The 19,413-nt window shown below is 44.4% G+C and overlaps 1 protein-coding gene across 2 annotated transcripts; it reads right to left on the bottom strand.

The window, feature by feature from the left end:
- Positions 1-12,035: 12,035 nt before the first annotated feature.
- Positions 12,036-18,481, bottom strand: LOC108612712 (fatty acyl-CoA reductase wat). 2 transcript variants are annotated; one of them, XM_018005676.2, is made up of 11 exons: positions 18,393-18,481; positions 17,923-18,308; positions 17,646-17,774; positions 16,452-16,571; positions 15,528-15,626; positions 15,169-15,325; positions 14,003-14,192; positions 13,658-13,801; positions 13,080-13,199; positions 12,392-12,655; positions 12,036-12,273 (listed from the first exon to the last, which is right to left on the bottom strand). In XM_018005676.2, exons 1-11 carry the CDS (start codon positions 18,415-18,417, stop codon positions 12,162-12,164), a joined length of 1,746 nt encoding a protein of 581 aa, XP_017861165.1. In that variant the 5' UTR covers positions 18,418-18,481; the 3' UTR covers positions 12,036-12,161. The 2 variants fall into 2 exon arrangements, with proteins under 2 accessions (XP_017861165.1, XP_017861164.1); XM_018005675.2 differs by lacking the exon at positions 18,393-18,481 and having other exon boundaries at positions 17,923-18,336.
- Positions 18,482-19,413: the final 932 nt, after the last annotated feature.

Here is a 19,413-nt window from a genome sequence, read left to right as displayed (position 1 = left end):
TTCAGTCGTTCAGGCCTCGTGGAAGTCAGTCGTACCCCACAGAAGAGTGAAGTCAAGTGTGTGTGTGAATATTTAACGATCGGTCAGCTAATCATTAGAGACTTCGAGGCAAGACTTAGAGGAAAGTCTTAGAGACTTAAGGAGATACTTAGACGAAACACTTCAAAGAAAAAATTAGAGGAATTTCTTAAAGAAAATACTTAGAGGAAAGACTTGGAAGAATTGCTCAAAGGAAATTGAAGAAATACATAGAGAAGAAGAAATACTTATTTGGAATACTTAGAGGATATACTCAGAAGAAATAGTTAAAGGAATAATTTGTTTCTGAGCTCAATGCCTGGCAAAATTGCTGCAAGAGCTGCAAGGCATCGCAGCATAGAGCAGACCCTTGGTGGATAGTCGTTTTGTTATCAATATATTTTAGACCTGTTGCTAATAATTACTTAAATTGCATTTGAATCAAAATCATTTGCTGCTCGTATTTTTAACAGGATTTTCTTATCAATTCAATGTGAAAATGTGGAAATTGCTTTTCAATTCTATTAAATTGCCAGAAAATTGTGCATGCAATAAACTTTGACTACAGCTGAAAACACTTGGACCACGCTAAGCAAGAGAGGGAGAGAGATGGCCTGTCTGTGTATCTATTTAGTATGTGTGCACGTATGTATGTGTGCATGTTTATATTGGAGACGCAATCGCTGCAGTCCCGGGTCCATTATCGTGGCGATAACAAAATGTTTAGTTTTTCGTTGAGTAGAAACTTTTTTTGGTGTAAACTTTTTGCAAGTGCATATAAATTGAATGTAACTTTGCACTCATCTATGCAAACATCCACCCTACACACACACACACACACTCACACATACACGCACGCATCTACATATATGTATCCATACTTGGTTGCCAGCTATTTTGGGAGCCAAATGCAATTTGGAGAATTTTTGGATGTCTCCCTGTGCCCAATAGGAAAACTTTGCATATATTTCACTTTAACATACACGAGGACTGCACTGCGAGCCTCTCACCCATGCACATCGGCATCGCTGTCCTTGTCGATACTTTTGATATGCAAAAGATATGAAGGGACAGCTGTTTCCTGCTCCATTTGCTTGCCAGAAACTTTTCGCAAGAAGCCCGAATGCATTTTGAAGTTTACCAAATCGCTGGGACACGGCATGCAGTCGGCATCCTTCGGCGATAGACGCTTTAAATATCTGTAGGAAAACATTTAAAACTCCATAAAGTTGGTCCATTTTTATATGGCAGCAAAGTTTTCACGCCTTCGCTTAGCCCCACTCGGCCCACTCAACAGCGCAAAATGCCAACACGCTCTTAATGCATTTGGCTCGGCATTTTATGATATTAGCATTTAGTTGCCTTAACTTTCGCTATTTACGACCGTCAAAGGTGACCAGGTGCGCCTCTTAGCCGCCTCGCCCGGCCCCGCCCACCCGCGTTGAGGAAATTGAAAACTTCATTTCGGATTTTTTATGCAGCTACTTAAACTTTGGACTCTTAAACATGGAATTTTATTGGTTCAATGGTTTAATAAAGTGCCACAGCTAAGCTCTCAGCAATTAAGATATATTTTATTATAGAGTGAGGGGGTGGCGGAGGGGGAGGGTTAGTGTGAGATTAGCAGATATCATCAATTGACAGCTTCCGCATGGCAAGCAGCATTTTCTTGATTAATTTTTCTCTTTTCCTCTAGCTCAATTTAAGTTTTACACTTTCTACTAAATTTCTATTTAAATAGAGTTCATATTTATTCCTTTTGTATAGCAAATATTCCCCATTAGCGTTACGTTCTCTATTTGTTAATTAATGTGCCACCGCTGCACTTTTAGCTTTGACATCGCGTAATTATGCTGAAAGTATGGGGCTAGTAAGCAGCCACGCCCATTAGAGAAAGGGCGGGCATGCAATGCGTAACACCTTTGCGCTTAAATGTAATTTATTTAGTCTACTTCACGCTCATAATGCCACACATCCTCTAGCATAAAGCACAGCAGTCACCCACACACACACACGCACACATATACGCATATACAGTTGAGGTACAGTGGGGCATTCATGTAAACGCGTTTCGTCGGCAAGTCGCTTGGAAAAATTATGTTGCACGTGAGATGCTTCAGCAAATTCAGCTGCAGATGACTGACTGAGTGTGGATGGCTGGATGGATGGATGGATGGCTGAGCAGTCGCCGCCGAGTATGGTGGCATCTTCAACGTGTAACGTGTGCACAACTGAAGATGAGCTCCACTTGGATATATAAATTGAAATCATCAACGGGCTTTGTGCGTTTTATCAACATTTTTACGTGTGCCGCCAGCGACTTCACCTTCAGCGTAAATGCAGCATGCGCGACGTGAACGTTAAGCATACACGTTACCGTTCGCTTTGTCAGGCTCTGATTTCACGCTCGTCTCACCTGCCCGACGGCCCGCTGGCCCACTGGCTCACTGGCCCAGCAGCTCACCTGGCCACCTCTCCATCGTTTCCATCGTTTGGGCCATGCCCATTCGGTTTCCTAGCAACTGCAAATTAAGCAATTTCACAGAGGGCTTTTGGCTGCTGCCTTTCGGTTTAATGTCGGACTGAGTGGCGCGGTTTATTAAGATAAACGATGATGAACGGCAGCTAAGCCGAGCTCCAAGCTCCAGCCACCATACAGGAGACTCACGACTCACGATTCGCGCTCGCGACTTCATCTGCCTGTTAATTGACTTCCTTAGCTAGTCTGGGGTCCTGCTCCTGGCCTGGGTAAGTTCGCATTCTATTAGCACATTTGCATGCTTATCTCATTAACACACAAAACACAAAAGTTCAAGCCAGACAGCTACAGTGGGTGCCTTTTAATACCCCGTACGTGCAGTTTATAGGGTATTATGGCCCTTTCTTTGATTTGGGTTTTTGTTTGGTATTTTTCATAGAATATCCTGTGCCAAGTGCTTAACGGCTATACTTTATTTAATATCAGATAGCACCCCTTCTCTTCACTATTCAGAGCATATTCTTCTCTGCTGGCGTAGGGTATTTCCTTGTCTATCATTTACTTGCTCTCGGCGCTTTCAAGCTTTTGTTTTGTGTTCGCAACATAATTTGCATTTACATAAATGTCGCGCTCTCTGTGGCCAGTGCATGTCCTGGCTGGTCCTGGCTGCTGTCGCCGTACTGTTGCTCCACACTTTTCCACTTTTTCACATTTCCACATTTCCAGTTTTGCGCCTTTCCGTTCCGCTATGTTGTGTGGAACTTTTGGTGCTTTTGTTGTGGTTTTTCATTATCCCTTTCACTTGGCTTTGCCCTGCTGCCGCTCATGAGCCGCAGCTTCAGTCAGACCGCTGCAGCTGACACATTTACCAATATTGACTATGCACAACGAAAGCCAAAGCAACGGCCATGCCCACGCCCACACCCACAGCCACTGGAGGCTGCCTAGCTGAACTTTCTTTATGGCATCACCATGAGCCCAGCCCGCTGCGCCTGGGCCTATGCAAACAGAACTTTGGCTAGTGACTCGGCCTTTTTACCACTCATTAGTGACAATTTTCTTGTAGTTGACATTACGGCCGCCCACATGGCACGCCCACATGCAACGACAAACTGCGGCCGGCGGCTAAACTGTTTGTGCCTGTTGACTTTTCCAGATTTTCATTTTGCAGCTTGTTTTTATTTCGTTTTTGCTTTTTTTGTTGTTTTTGTTATGTTTTTGTGTGTTTTTATCTAGCGAAATTTTTAAATCCAGCAGAATTTGCTGCATGTAAAAAACGGAAGGGAGTCGCCTGCAGGTACAGCTGGATGCGTTGTTAAATTTTGATGGAAAACCAATTAATTGGAAAAATTAAAATCAAATATTTGCCAAAGCGGTTGAACAACACTCCAAAGAGCCAAACGAGCAGAAGCATCTGGGATGGATGTGAAATGGGGGGGAATGTGGGATATAAACTGGAGGATTGAATATAAAAAGCGAACAACAAGTCGAAAGCATTCAGCTCGTTGCTCTCTTTTTCGACATCATATCTAAGCGTCGTCCTTCATTTATCCTTTCTCGCCCGTGCATGAGTACGAGGAGCACTCAATCAGCGCACGTTGCCGCCAACAAACTCACGTGCAAACACTTTACAGCAGCTCTGCAGCAGCATCCAGCACCGTTCCGCCCAGCACCGCCTCGGCCCACCTTGGCCTCGCCCTCGTTTGATGAGCTTTTGAAGTGCAATTTAGCGATGCCACAGATTTTTTGCTCACCTGTTTTTCAAGTGTGTGTGGGTGTGTGCATGTGTGTGCATGAGTGTGTATGTCTGTTTGTGTGGTAATTAATGCAACAAGAGATGAAAATTGCGTACAAAGGTGTCTAGATGCATGGACAGGGATTGACCAGATATCCATGCTAGAACGAAGGACACGCTGCACGCTGGCTTGCCTTAAAAATCTCATATAATGTAATTCATTTAAGAGCGCACAAAGAGGAATTCGTTAGCAAATTGAGGGCGATTCGAAGGCGGAATGATTGAATTATCTAGAGGAATAGAAAATAAATTGAAGATAGTTTAATTAATGCTCAGTTGGCGCGGCTTTGCTTCAGATTCAGTTTCAGTTTCCGTTTCAACTGCGATTAGCACTTCTATGCGAATCACATAGGTATAAGAGCTGCATGAGTGACATTTAAGGCATTGAGTAAGCTCCTACATATATAATACAAAGGCATACAGTTATCATACAAGATTTAGCTGCACTTCTCCTGCTCCCAAATTGCAGCTCCTGTTTGCAAGTCGAAATACCTAAGGTGTGGCAAGCGATGAGATCAAGTGCCATTAACAACAGTTCGCGGTTCAACGCGCTCCATAAACTGCACACGCCTCAGCGCACCCCCCAAGCCCAGCCATTCGCCCAACCACCAACCACCCGCAGCGGTAACCATTTCAACAGGCAACACCGCTAAAATGTAAGCAACAGCATTTTAAAGTAGAAATCCCGTGTGCATGAAAAGCTTTAAAACCGGAACCGAAAATGCAAAAAAGAAAAAAGAAAATACTTAAAGACCGCTCGACCACAAAATGATATAAACAAACACACAATTTGCGCCACTTAGCAGCAAATGGAGGAGGCTATTAATATTTCTCATCTTGTTTTGCTTTTTTTGCTCCTGCTGCTGCTGCTGCTGCTACTTTTTGTGTGGCCAGCCGCAAAAAGCGCAGGCAAAAGTGGCCACGCCTCCTCTGGCCCTGCATCCCTTCTCGCCTCACCTACAGATAATAAGAAAATATGACTTTGTGTTGGGCTTGAGGCACTGCGGCCAAGACGACCAACAACAGAAATGGCAAAAGCTGAGAGCCAGAAACATGAGTAAAACATGCCGAGACGCGCTTGTAAAACAAGCCAACAGCAACAACAACAACGACAACAACAAGCCGCAGCCAACAACAATAACAAACAATAAATTGTGAACGGCAGAACAGCAGCAGCAGAACTCATAAACAATGTAATAATAAGGCCAACTGTGTGCGTAAGACTTAAGACGCAGCGCCCCCTGGCGGCGGCCATGCTGGCCCAACGCCCTCTGGCGGCTGCGTCAGCTCTCATTGGGGTTGCTTATAAATCTCACTTAAACCTGCTCTTTAATTGCGCTCTCTATTTAAAAGAGAAGAAGAAGAAGAAGAAGCAACAAATGCATACTAATTGTCATTAGCTGGAGACCAACATGAAGTGCTCTACAGGAGTCGAGAGCGTGTTGAGTGAAGAGTTCTTCGGCTGAACTAGCTGAGCAGGGCAAAGATCTAAGATGAGGCTGCGGGTGGGTGAGGGGAAAGTGAAAGCAAAGAGTGAGTCAGGCATCTCAGTTTTAATTATGATTGGCATGTTTTGACATGCTTAACATATTATTATGGTTTAGTTTGAGGTAGTTCTTACTTGGCAGTTGTGCTATTTCGTAGACAAGGCTCAAGGGCTTACTTAGCCAAAATAATAATAAATAATAATAATAAAATAATACCATTGCTAAACTAAGGCAAGTTAATCATATATCAAACAAAGGTGTAAGCCAAACAAATTACAATTTTAAATTATTAATAGTTACATAACATAAATTAACATTTACACATATGTATATATGTGTATATATATAGAGAGAGGGAGATATCATCTGTATAGATAATTGCCTCTAGCTAGCTCTTATATGTAAATTTAATTCGGTGTCAGCTCAACTATCAGTATTTGCCGAACAATTTTAATTCGATTTATGAAATGCATAAGCTGGCAAATTTAATTGCATTTACTTGACACGAACAGAGGGAAGGAACAAGAGATAGAGAGGGAGATAGAGAGAGAGAGAGAGGTGCGAGTGCGAGCGAGATGGTGCCTGATTATGTCCTATAGCCAGAGAGCGTCACATTTTTAATTAAATTCAATCAAATTTCATTTTCGCTTACTTCCACTTTTTGTGCCTGGCAAATAGTTATCAGAGCTCAATAACTGTGCCGGCTGCTTAACGGCCAAAAGAATTAATTAATTGTAAATAAAAAAGGTAAAGTAAGGAGGAGAAGTGCGAATAGCTCAAAAATAACTTTATAATTTCTGAGTAACTAGTCAATATATGCATATATACGTATATAAATTTTATTTATATTGTATGTATATGCGCCTCTGTTTAAGCATGTTTGCTGCATGCATGTGGCCAGCTTTATGGCAATAAAAATTCCAATTGCCATAATTGCTAAGCGTCTATAAAGTTGCCACAACAAGTAACAGCACCCCAGCGTAAACACAGAGTAGTGGCCGAATGGGGCAGTGCGTGGGGCATGCCCGGTGGAAAGAAAGAGAAAAAAAAAGAAACCAACAACAACTCTGGCAGCTGTGCAAAATTCAACTAAAATAGCTGCAGCTAAAATATGGCCAAAGCTGCGCGCGAGTTCAAAAGCTAAAAGTTGGCCGCTGTCCATTTTGGCCCAACAAAAATAAAAACAAAAACAACAACTGAAAACTGAAAACTGAAACAGAAAATGAAAATGAAAGAGAGGCGCCTCCATTTCCCCAGCTGATCCACAGTCCACGCACGACTCGAGCCTTGCTCTTATGCAGCATCCAGCGTGGCTCCTGTTCCTGCTGCTGCTCCTGCTACTCCTGCTGCTGCTGCTTTTGGTGCAGATGAAGCGTGGCATTACATCAGTGACGTCGACCGGAAATTATGTAAATTTAAGTGTTTCGCCTTGTTGCTAGCCGCTTGCTCCTGCTGCTGCTCCTGTTCCTGTTGCTGTTCGCGCTGCTGCTGCTGTTGCTGCCACGCCCACGCGATTTGTTTTGCTTTTTGTGCGGCTCTTAACATGGCAATGAAAACATGAAAGCAAAAAGCGACGGCAATAACCAATAAAAAAATAACAGCAACAAGCAACAGTGGCCGGCAAGAAAGTTGGCTTTCAAAAATTTTCCACATTTGGTTTTGACTTTTTGCCCTGTTTTTCTTGTTCTTGATGTTGTTGTTGTGGTTGTTTATGCCGTGGGGTGGCGCGTTGCCAACAAAGTTTTCGTAATTGTTTTTGCATTTGTGGCATACACAAACACACTCACACACACACTCACACTCACACAAACACACACTCACACAGATTGAATACAGTTGGGTCTACACAGCTGGGCCGCTCGCTCGGCCGAGGCCCAAATGTGTCCTTTGGTGTATTAAAAAGTTTTTAGAGCGTGCTCCACACTCCATACGCCTCCAGCCCCAAGCAGAGCTATATATGTATATATACATGCACACATGTATACATACACATATATATTCGTTTGTGTGTGCACCGCTTGGCTCTCGTCCCGGTCCATTGCCCATTAACATTTTATATGCAATTATGATTATTTTACCATTGTGCATTTGCGGTAATCTTTGGGGAGCAACCGTTCGGAAGTTGAGCCACCAAATTTAATGGGCATGCGGCCAGCCAGCCACCCAGCCAGCCAACCAGCCAACCGACTTGCCATTGAAAGCGTCAATATCATCGACGCTGATGGGAGTACGAAATCGATTGTGGGTCGGTTCAGGGCAGGTGGAAAGTCTGAAGTCTGATGCATGGCACGCCCACGCCTACGCCCACGCCCACGCCGAAGGCTTATGTGCCACATGTTGCAGCGATTGTGGCAAATTAAATTTAATTAATTCAAAGGCAACTTCATTAAATTACCTTTCTGTGGCTAATTAATTAGAAGGCCAATGAGGAGGGCAGGAGAGCAGGAGGCAGGGAAAGGCTATGCAGCATTAGAGATAAACATCAGCTGCCACTTTTCTTTTTCTCTTCGTACACTTCAATTCATGAGGAACACTATATACAGCAGCTCAATTGAGGACACTGCGAAGCCCTAGTTAAGCCCCATTCGATAGTGCTCAGCTCCTCTCGACCAATTGTTCGAGCCAAACTTACAATGCATAAGTTAATTGCTTGGCTATCCGCCTCAACAGTCAGACAAGCAACCTCCACTTTCCCATTGAAATGAAATGCCCTTCAGTCAGTGCGAGTTATGCATCTTCCAGTGTCACTTCATTGTTTATTATGCGTTCAACGAACCAATCATTCATTTCATTTTGCAATCTGTCCGAAGAGCCCAGTCAGCACCTCGATGACTCTGTCATCGCTCATATGGCTCGACCTTAGCTATCTTAAATTTCCATACTGTTGGCAGCAGCAGGAGTAGGAGGTGCAGCAGCAGCAGCAGGAGTAGCATCAGCAGCAGGAGTAGCAGGAGTAGCCTTTTTTCCAACAAAACATGTTCGAGTAAGGCTTGGCATATATATTAGGCAGAAGGGGCAGACAATGAAAAGGACATTGAAGTTGACCTCACTCCCAGTGTGTGTGTGTGTGTGTGTGTGTGTGTGTGACTGCAGTAGCTTGTGGGTTAGCAGCAGCCATTCTGTGGTCATTAGCCTAAACCAAAGCTGATTTGACTCTTTCCGACGGTCAGGCAGGCTGAGATTTTCTGCAGAATTTGCAAAAAGAAGAATGAAGAGGTGGAAAATAGAAAGAAGGGAATGAAAGAAAGTATCCACAAAATGCGACGGGAACACAAATCTTCTTTATTGCTGCTACGTTTTTGCCGGCACAGACAGGTGAGCTTCACACACACACACAGACACACGCACACACACAGGCACACTTACACTCGGCCAGTTTCACATGTGTGGACTTTGACAAGAGCACATTAGGAGGCCCTAGACAAACAACTAATGGCCTTTTAAGGCATTTTGCTGTTGCCCTCGTATCCAGCTCCATCCTGCGCGCTCTTCACATTTGGCTGTTACCTGGCACAGGTGCCGGTTCTGGCTTTGCTTTTCCGATACGTACAGCATGTTGTTTTAAATTAAAAGTCCGCACACACACACATACACAGAAAGAAACTCACTGGCATTGGAATATTTTCCATGTTTGCAGTTTTGGTCACCAGAAAATTTTGATTTATGCCCTTCGGTCGCTGGGCTGGGCCTTCTGCTTTCTTATGTATTTTTATTGGATTTATTCAGCTGCCTGCTTTCTATGGCGCACAGCGCCGGGGCCAATGCGAGCTACAAATATTGCTCATACGCCGCATTGCACGTTCACAGCAAATCGAATTTCTCTTTCTTTTGCTTGGCAACTCCCGCTCGTCGACCTCGCCCCCCTACGCTCGTCTTCATTCGTTACCCAAAAAATGCCAAATGCCAACTTCAGTTGGCATTGCGCGCGACCAGCTCGCTGCACATGAGCGGCCAATTACACGCACGTTCCATGCGGCAGCAGCAGGAGTAGAAGCAGCAGTAGGAGCAGGGAACGAAGCCCCGGGGCAACGATGCACTCAGTTCATGACTTGATTATCACCGCTCGATGCGCTTGCACAGCTGATGGCGACTGCATTTGCATTTGCATTTACAACTGCCAGCTGATGAAGTTGCATGCCACGTCCACTTTCAGCGGGGCATGCGGCGTGCGGCGTGCGGCAGCAGTTGCTGCCAGAAGATGCCGCTGCCACAAGAAGCCATTGACTTTTATGCTGGGTCATGCGGGACTCGAGCTCGACTGCATTCTGATGAAGCTTTGGCTGTCTGCGGCTAATCTGAGTGTCAGCCAAGCCAAGCCAAGCTCAGGCCATGCCACACCGTGCCAGGCCAGGCATAATTATGTTGATTAGTTGAATCAGGCTCGACAAGGTGCAACTTCCCCATCTAGGCGGATAAATTAAAGTGTCTGACGTAGAAGCCCCACACGGCTGACTTGGCTCACATGTTTGGGGCCTGCCATGCACTTGTGATAAGTTCCGTAAGTATTTTATGCCAACGTCAACGCAATTTTCGGCCACTTTGCCTATCACACACACACGCACACACGCACACTCACACACACACAGACAGCGCTGCTATCAGGTAACGGGCCAACTGTGCAGCCAAGTGCAAAAAAGTATGCACATTAATTCAAGTAAAAATAAATTATAAAAGCAAAAGGGCTGCGCCGCAGTCGACGGCGACGTCGACGTCAGCATCGGAGTTGATGCCAGTTTTCCGCTGCTTGTGCATTTTATGACGTTTAATGTGTTTCTGCTGTCAACGACAGCAGCAGCAGCCGAGGCAGCCGAGGCAGCAGTTGCAGCTGCAGCTGCGGCGTCGCCGTTGCTGCTGTTGCAAGTTTTCAGCAGCGTTGAGTGCATTTTGTTGATTTATAATAAAATAATGTAAAAATATTACACAATAATGAATGCGCGCAGAGTGTGGGCTGTTCGTTCAAGCGCCGCTCCGCCTCCTGCCGCTGGATGTCTGCGCTCAGCCTTGGCTCTTGCATTTTATTGCTATCTCTCTCGAGGCAGCGCAGTCGCCAGTCGTCGCCGTCGTCGTCGTCGTCGTCTGTCTGCGCTGCCATGAAATATGAAACAAGCAAATGTTCAGCGCAAAAAGTTGTTGAAAGAAAAAAGAAAGTATGAAACAAGCATATGAAATATGCGAAAAAATAAAACTTTTAACTAAAATTATATATGTAATGCTATGTAGACGCCGGCTGTGTGTGTGAGCGAGTGTGTGAGGCGGGGTGTGTGTGTGAGCGTGCTTACATGCGTGAGTGTGTGTGTGTGTGTTTGTTTGTCGTGTTGTTTACGTTCACTTCTTGGCCATTTTTCTCAAGCAAGGCTGCTTGAAAATTTACGCGACACTTTGAACTGTTGATGCTCTACATATAAAACAGGGGAGCTCTTGAATTCAAGAGTTGAATGAGGCTGGACGTAAGTGTTTATGATATAAGTGCAGCTGTTTGATGGAGGGAAACTTTTTCCACTCAGTTCATCCATTTACTCTTTTAGTTCTATTCAGAGCTTTTAATCACCTGAGTACCTCTCCTTCCCTCTCTCTCTCTCAAGCCAGTTTAACTTGTGCAAAGCTCCTTTGCCATTTAGCTTGCATCTTGTATTACGCACTATATATGCTTATATGATAATCTTTCTCAAGCTGCTCATCAATATCTTTTCCATGCGGCTCCTCGAATTGCCTGTAGCGCAGCTGCAAAACTTTAGCCAACTGCAATCCCTGCACATACTTACACATATACATTTCTACATATATATATATATATATATATATATATATTTGCCAACACCCTCTCTCGCGTAAAGTCAACACTTACAATCTGCTGTGAGTGTGTGTTATGACGTTTTAGTCCTGGCAACTTTATCGCAGCAAAAATTGCATCATATTTCAGGAGAGCATGACAAAATATAAAATATAAAAATACAAAGTTCACAAGCAGCCAACTTTTTTCTTACCTGTTCGCCCCGCGTCCCTTCCACCACTTCCCCCCGCCCCGCCCCTCACCCTGTCAAAGTCGAACCACCGCTCGGTTACACCGCTCAGTCAACTCGGTGGCAGCAAAAACAACATCAACACATGTCAAGCGTTGGCAGAGTGCAAAGAAAGAAAAGCAGAAGCAGCTAACCGAAGTTGTGCGCCAACTTCTTCGTCATCTTCTTCTGCTTGTGCTGCTGCTTCTTCATGTTGCGGCCACGTTGCGTATGAGTAATGCTAGACAAAGTTGAAATGTCTTTTAAGAAATCGCTTGCCATTGAGTTTATTAAAACGTTATGCGCTTGAATTACAATTTATAATGACGGCACACACACACACACCCACACACATACAGACACACACACAGGCACAGGCACACCTAGAGCGCAATCCTTGGCATAATTTTGAAAATTGCGAGATAAAAGCGCAGAATGCACATAATTAATGAAAGACCAAATGTCGTCTTCAGCAGCGTGTGCAGCACCAGCATTCTGTAAGAGAGCAAACAAAGTGTAATTAAAAAGTACTTAGTGATGCCAGCTCTCTCTCTTTCTCTCTCTCTCTCTCTCCCATTCTCTTTCTCTCTCTCTCGCTCTCGGGTTGGCTCACCTGCGATAAATAGTTTTGCGCTGCTGTAATTTATTATCGTTAGCGTTATCCTTAAAGAAGTAGCGCCTGATGCCGCTCAGATACGAACGAAAATATTCGCTCCAATTAATCGTCGCAATGTTGAACTGCAGCTTCTCACGCTCCGCGGGCGGCAGCCGCTCGTTCAATTCGTCAATGTTGCGATGCGCAAACTTCCACTCCTTGAGACCGAACCAGGCCATCATATTGATGATGCGCGAGATTTTCTGATAAGCCTTCACATAGCTAAGAGTGCGTAACAGGCATTAGTATTGATCAGCTCGACTAATTGAGCAGCCAGCCATGCCCACTGCCTGGATAAATATTACTCGAATGCAGTTGCGCATTCCCTGCACTCTAATTGATATTTGTACGGGGAAATCTGCCTCCAATTGGAAATACTCTAATTAGCTGTACTATGGCAGCCCGTTCGGCCTAGCCAATATGCCCACAGTGAGAGTGAGCGAGAGCGCGTGCAGCTGCTCTCAATTGCCTTTCAATGTTGCGCTTAAAATGCGCTCAATGTAGCGCACCTAAAATCCACAATAGCAGACACTAACTTGGGGGGCAAACACACACAGAGCCATTGTGTGGGTGTGGGTGTGGGTGTGGGTGTGGGTGTGGCTGGCTGACCATATACATGTGTTTGTGTGAGTGTGTGTGTACTTACATGCGCTTTTGTCCGGTGGCCATGGCAATTAAATCTAAAATATAAGCTGGGATATTGTGCAAGAAAAATGCAATTGCACAATGCAGAGGCTTCGATGGTATTATAACGTACGAGAAGCACCTGTGACAATAATGTGGTCCAGCGGGTTCGATGTCCATGTTGCCAGTCGTTGGCCATTCGATTTGGTTGGGTTTTTGGTTTTGGTTCAGTTTCGTTTTACGTTTTTGTTTTTTTTTTTTTTTTGTGAGATTTTGTTAGCCGCCGCGTTGCATGCAGAAGTTTGTTGTTGTTGTTTTTTTTTTGTTTTTTTTTTTTTTTTTGTAGTTTGAGTTTGGCATGTGTTTCATTGTTTCAAGGTATTAGCAGAGTGTAGATAAATTCAACAGAAAAAAGAAAGAAGCAAAAGGGAAATTGAGCCATATTTAAGCATTTGGATTAGACATGCATGCAATATGGCAACGGTTCGTGCGGATAACGTTGTACCGAAAACAGAAATTTAACAAAGAATATTTATAGCAGCTGCAAAAGTGTGTGCGTGTGTGTGTGTGTGTGCGTGCTTAAGCAGTTGGCAGACTCACCAAAGCGACTTGTCGAAGGGCTCGTGAAAGCCACGACGCGACAGGTGCATGTACTGGCCCCAGGTAATATTATTTACGTCGGATACATAATTGTATACAGGCAGCTCAGACTTGCCATCCAGTTGACTTTCACGTTGCTCGAATCTGGGATTATGGGAGAGTAAAGAAATTGTCAATAAATAACGCTGCATTTAAGGCAAATTTTAAGAAACTGAAGACTTAAGCCAAAAGCTGAAAGATATGCGAGAGTTTCACCAGCTCTTGAATATTTTCTCAACTTTTTCCTCAGCTTCAATCTCTTTATATTTAAAGAGCCAGCCAAGCCGCTGGCACTCCAGCACTAACCTTCGGGCAATGTCCCAGGCGGTTGCTATCATTGCATTCACCACATAATCGGCGGGCACCATATTCGCCTTGCAGTTGGCCGTGCCGTAAATGCAACGTACGAGTCCCCGAGCTGACCAAGTGCATAAACCTGATGGCCCGTACAAATTATCAGTCCAGCCGGGAAATGGATCCTTGTACGTTGACATTACTGCAAATAAATAAGAATTAATGGCTGCATTGCTGCATTCGACCCGAGACCGAGACCGAAGACCGAAGAACGTTGTTGATTTTGGACAGCACCAAAAGCGATAATAGTCCCCTTAGCCCATAGCAACACAAATGAATAGAGAACAACAACAACAACAATGAGAGAGAGAAAAAACAAACACACACGCATACACACACACACACAATCTAAATGCTTCTATACTCCAATCCTCTAGCCTCCATTGGCTATGCCAGCTGCTAGCTGATATGCCTGACTCCCAATTGCAAGTTTTGCACTTGAATCTCGATTTTTTGTTATTTTTCGCAGCGCTGTTGTTGTTGGGGCAGCTTAGGATGCTGGAAGGATGCTTTGGCATTTTGTGTTAAAATAAATGAAAATTTGTTTGCGCTTTGTTACCGAGCTGCAGCTAGAAGCTAGAGCTGCTACGACTCCTGCTGCTGCTGCTGCTGCTGCTCAGCTCTAGATGAAGTCGTGGGGGCTTTTTCGGAGTCGTGGGCAAGTCAGCCATGCTCGAATTTTTTTTTTTTTTTTTTTTTGTTGGCCTTTGTTTCCGTTACGTTTTGTTCGTTACGTTACGTTGCGTTTCGTTGCCGTTTGCAAAAATGAAGCAAAAAAAGAATGAGAAGAAAACTTTTTCCACATGCATTTATCTGCTAAACCATGGCACACTCTTCGGCTTGCCTGGCAAATGCAGCGTTGTTTGCCATTTTTTACAAAATTTTAAATATTCCTTTTTTTAGCTGTAGCTGCAGAATCCTTGGGGGCCCCAAAACTAAAAGCAGCGTATGTGTGTGGGTGTGTGTGGGAGTGTGTGTGCAATCTAACAAGTTTCTTGTGCATACCCAGGAGTATTTCGGGCTAATTATCTGACAATTAGTTTGTGAAGTCAACTTTAAAGCCACAGCGAACGAACCACAAAGTATCCACTCGCAGTGAGCCACAATTTTCTGCTTACCAATGGGCGGACGAAAGATGCCCGCGGGCATGTGAAAGGCGCGATGATTCACCAAGTTCTCGGCGCACTTCTTGGTCATCGTATAGGTGTTTGGCATTTTGCCAATCAGGCAATGGCGCAGCTTCTCCAGCGTCTCGTCGTCGAAGGTGCGATAGATCTGTGCGGGGCGAGAAACAAGGAAGAGCAACAGTCACATCAATTGCAGTTGAACATTTTTAATTTAAATAAATTGTTAAGCCAATCAGATCGGCCAACAGCGATCGGCCATTGCGTATGCACATAAAATAATAATAATATTCATGAGTGGCCCAGTGGTGCGGGGCACCATAACTGCCTACATACCTGGCCTCTCTGCTTACCTGCATGATTTTTTCGTAGCCAATTTCGTTCTCATACACTTGCTCCTTGATAAATTTGCGATTGCAGTTGCAGTACAGTGTCGAAATGTGCACAAATGACTGCGGGACGGCCGGCCGAGCGGTGCGTCGGTGGTGCGCATGGGGTGGTATTGAAGGCAGCGGGCGGCCAGTTGGCGGCACCATGTCGAATGTTGATTGAATTGTGTTGAAATTGTTTGCACACCGCAGCCGTAAAAATATGCAACAACATAAAAAGCAGTTTATAGTATATTAAAAAAATAAACACAAATGCACACACACACGCACACAGTCAAACCCCACTCGCAGGTGCAGCTGTAAATATTAAAATGCATACACAAATATTTCGCAAGCAGACATGCGAAATATGCATGTCGGTTACTTAAATGCGATATGCGAATATTTGAATTAATTTTACGTCGAAGAAAAAAATCAAAAGGAATCCATGACAACCGCAATTTGTAAATACTCTGAACGGATTAACAGCCAAATGCAACTCGGGCATTAATAAATAGATTTTTTATATTAATTGGAGTTTTTAAGCATTTCGCTCTTCTTGTCTGGTGTGAAAATGTTCACAAAAGAAGGGAACAGCTGCGTGGAGTCTTGGAAACTCGTGGGTAGTTATGGTTGGTATGGAAACGTACTTCTATGGACAGCTCATATTCTGAAAGGGACTACTTTATCGTCGAGTAAGGCTATATAGATAGATAGCTCTTTATAGGCTATCCCTTGCCTTAATAATTTGCAGGTTCTCTTCTTTAACATGTCTCATAGTCTTATAGCATATCTATATATCTAATATACTCGACTTGGTACATATGTACATCCATCTACAATTTCCTTTAGCTCTGAAGAACTTGCATGCTCAGACATGTCCAAGCTGCAGCTTAGACACTTTCTTACCTTCAACTGCTTCATTTGCATAGCCAAATCGAGTATCTTCTTGGTGCCCAGGACATTAATGTCAATAGCATCGCTTAGTTTCTCATTGAATTTCACCGAGGCGACAACATTGAAGACAATCTGAGAAGAAGAGTACAAAAACAAAAGAAACACAAGTAATGCATATTAAAATTGAGAAATGCCAGCAATAGCAACAAGAGCCGAACACAACTAAACAACTGGGAGCACATGCAATATGCACGAGAGTTGCATGCAAAACAGAAGCGCTTTGCATGCAGTTGCTTTTTTTGGGCTCACACCGTTCGCTGCATTCGCTGATAACCTCAAAGTCAGCACGGACACAGGACACAGGACACGGGACATGGGACACGGGACAACTGCTGCATTGAACATCGACAACAAAGCAATTTTAGTTTTAAAACAGAGGCAGGACTAAACACTGCGAGTCCTGCCGACTGCACCGCATGTGTGTGTGAGTGACTTGTATGCAAAATGTTTTGCAAGCGGCAAGAAAAAAGAATGAAACGAAATAGAGCCAAAAAGGAAAATAAAATAAATAGAAACGCCGAACGGATGCGACTGGCAGGACAATGGCTCGCGCACGCCAAACACTTGAAGCATGCACTGGAATTTTCATTTATTTATATATTGTTTTTTATAACCGGCAGCAGCAGCAGCAGCAGCACTACTAACAGCAGCCGCAGGACTAGCAAAACCATCAGGCACACACATTTTCATAGGACGACGTGCCGAGTTTCAATTTTTGTTGAAAAGTAGAAAATATATATATATATATATGTATATCTGTCTCTCTCTGTATAAATATATACATATATTCGTGCCTTGTCTTCGCCGAGTGTGCGGAGAAAAATCATAAAAAGGAAATAAACTGACTGCATGCTGTTGTCGTAAACATGGCGCCTGCCTTTGGCAGGCAGTGTAACGTAACGTAATGCACAAACAGACAGACAGACAGACGGACGAACAGGCAGATAGATAGTCAAGCAGACAGTTGGACAGGTGGACAGATATCCAAACAGATAGGCAAACATACACACCCACAAACACACACATTCGCACACACACTGGCACACAAAAGTTTTCACACAAAAGTCTATTGATTGAATTGCCAACAGAAACAGGCAACAAAGCACTCGAACCTGCAATCGGAATGGCAACGGCGGCAATACTCACCTGGACCTCAGACGAGAGCATTGCACGGTCGGCGGCATCAATGTCCAGGTCGATGGCACCGTAATCAGCGCGTATCGGATGCACCTTCTCCAACAGCTCCGGCCGCTCAGCGCGCATAATATTGAATATCTGCAATAGCAACGAACAGCAGCAGCAGGAGCAGCAACAGCAGCAGCAGCAGGAGCAGGTTTATTGAGTTTGCATTGTTCGGGGATGGCAAAAGGGAGGCGTGCAGCTTTGCGGCAGCTCATTTCCCCCAGTTTTGCTATTGACTTACCGACTCATTGAAGAATCCCTGCAAGCGCTCCTGCACGCTCATGTTGTCCTTGCTGCGTATCAGCATGTAAATTTTACGCAAACCAAAGGCGCGCAACAATTTCTCGGTTAGCACTTTGCCCACAAAGCCCGTGCCGCCCGTAATGAGCACCGTGGCATCTCTATAGAAGTCGGTAACTGGTGTTGCACTGGGCGTACCCATCAGACCCTCATCAATGCCCCCAGCAGCAGCAGCAGCAGCAGCAGCATCCACATCAATGTTTGCCGTGCCACTGGCAGGGCCGGTGCCGGTGCCGGTACTCATTGTTGTGAATGCCTCGCAGAACTCGGTGTTGCTGCCACTGCTGCGGCGCGAGGAGCTAGTCGAAGAGAAGGCCTTGCGAGGCACTGCAATTGGCATAGACACCTCATACATGTGATTCATCTGATGGAATTAGTTTGCTTAGCACTTCAGCTACCTGGTCTACGCACCTTTATTCACATTTGATTCACGCATTTTCCTTGCCACTCGACACAGAACTGAACCACTCCGCACGAGGTCTGGAAACACTTTGAAAAGTTCACTTTCGTTTTCTAATTGTTCAAAATATGATATATATATATATATATATATATATATATATAGATAGATATGGAAGCGGATGTCAATCAATAACTGGCAGTCGCTGCGCCTTTAAGATTTTCCCATCGTATGTCAATTATTTACTAAAACTCAATTATATTTGATGTATAACTTATTGCTGTGAGTGTGCATGTGTGCATGTGTGTGTGTGTGCGTAAGTCTGTGTATGAGTTATTCAGCTTAATGCTGTTGAGGTCTCTGGCTGACATTGCGGTTGCAGTTGACCTGCTGACCTGCACTGTTCACACACACACACACATGCACACACACATGCACATGCATACATTAGCACTGACAGTTAAAGCAACTTACCCTTGCGTTAGCCCTCCCTACTCCGCTCTCGTTAGACGCCCTTTCAGCCATTTTCAACATTGTTAATTATTCAATTATCAACAGCCAATGCGGCCTTCTTCCTGCTGCCAGGACACTCACTGCTCACTGCGCTCATGCAGTCAAGTGTCCATCTATATGAAAATAAACGTTGCATGCGTGTTTCCAACAGTGTGTGTCTGTGTGTGTGCCTCGGTGAGAGCGAGAGTGTAAGCTTAAATGCTGCCACGGCCGGCATATGCATGTACATACATGTCCACATCCAGTCAGTCAGTCAGTTCATTGCGTGCTGTACAGTGTATATCTAACGCTTACTGTGTGCGTGGGTCTATGTCTGTGTGTGTGCGCCTTAGAGTGCACCATATGTTGCTTGGTTGCATGTGGCATAAAAAGAAACGAACTAGAACCACATATGCCAACTATTGCGTGCCACTGTTGTTGCTCATGTTGTTGTTGTTGTTGTTGCTGTTGCTGTCATAGTTTGTTAGTGTTTGTCAACCAGAATATCTCGCTTTGTTTGCCCGGCGATTAGGGTAGTTT

This window comes from Drosophila arizonae, chromosome 4 (genome assembly GCF_054131065.1).
Source record: "Drosophila arizonae isolate 15081-1271.41 chromosome 4, UAZ_ARI_1.0, whole genome shotgun sequence".
Taxonomy (NCBI): domain Eukaryota; kingdom Metazoa; phylum Arthropoda; class Insecta; order Diptera; family Drosophilidae; genus Drosophila; species Drosophila arizonae.
The sequence above is the reverse complement of the archived record's forward strand: the minus strand, read 5'-3'. Positions and strand labels throughout refer to the sequence as shown.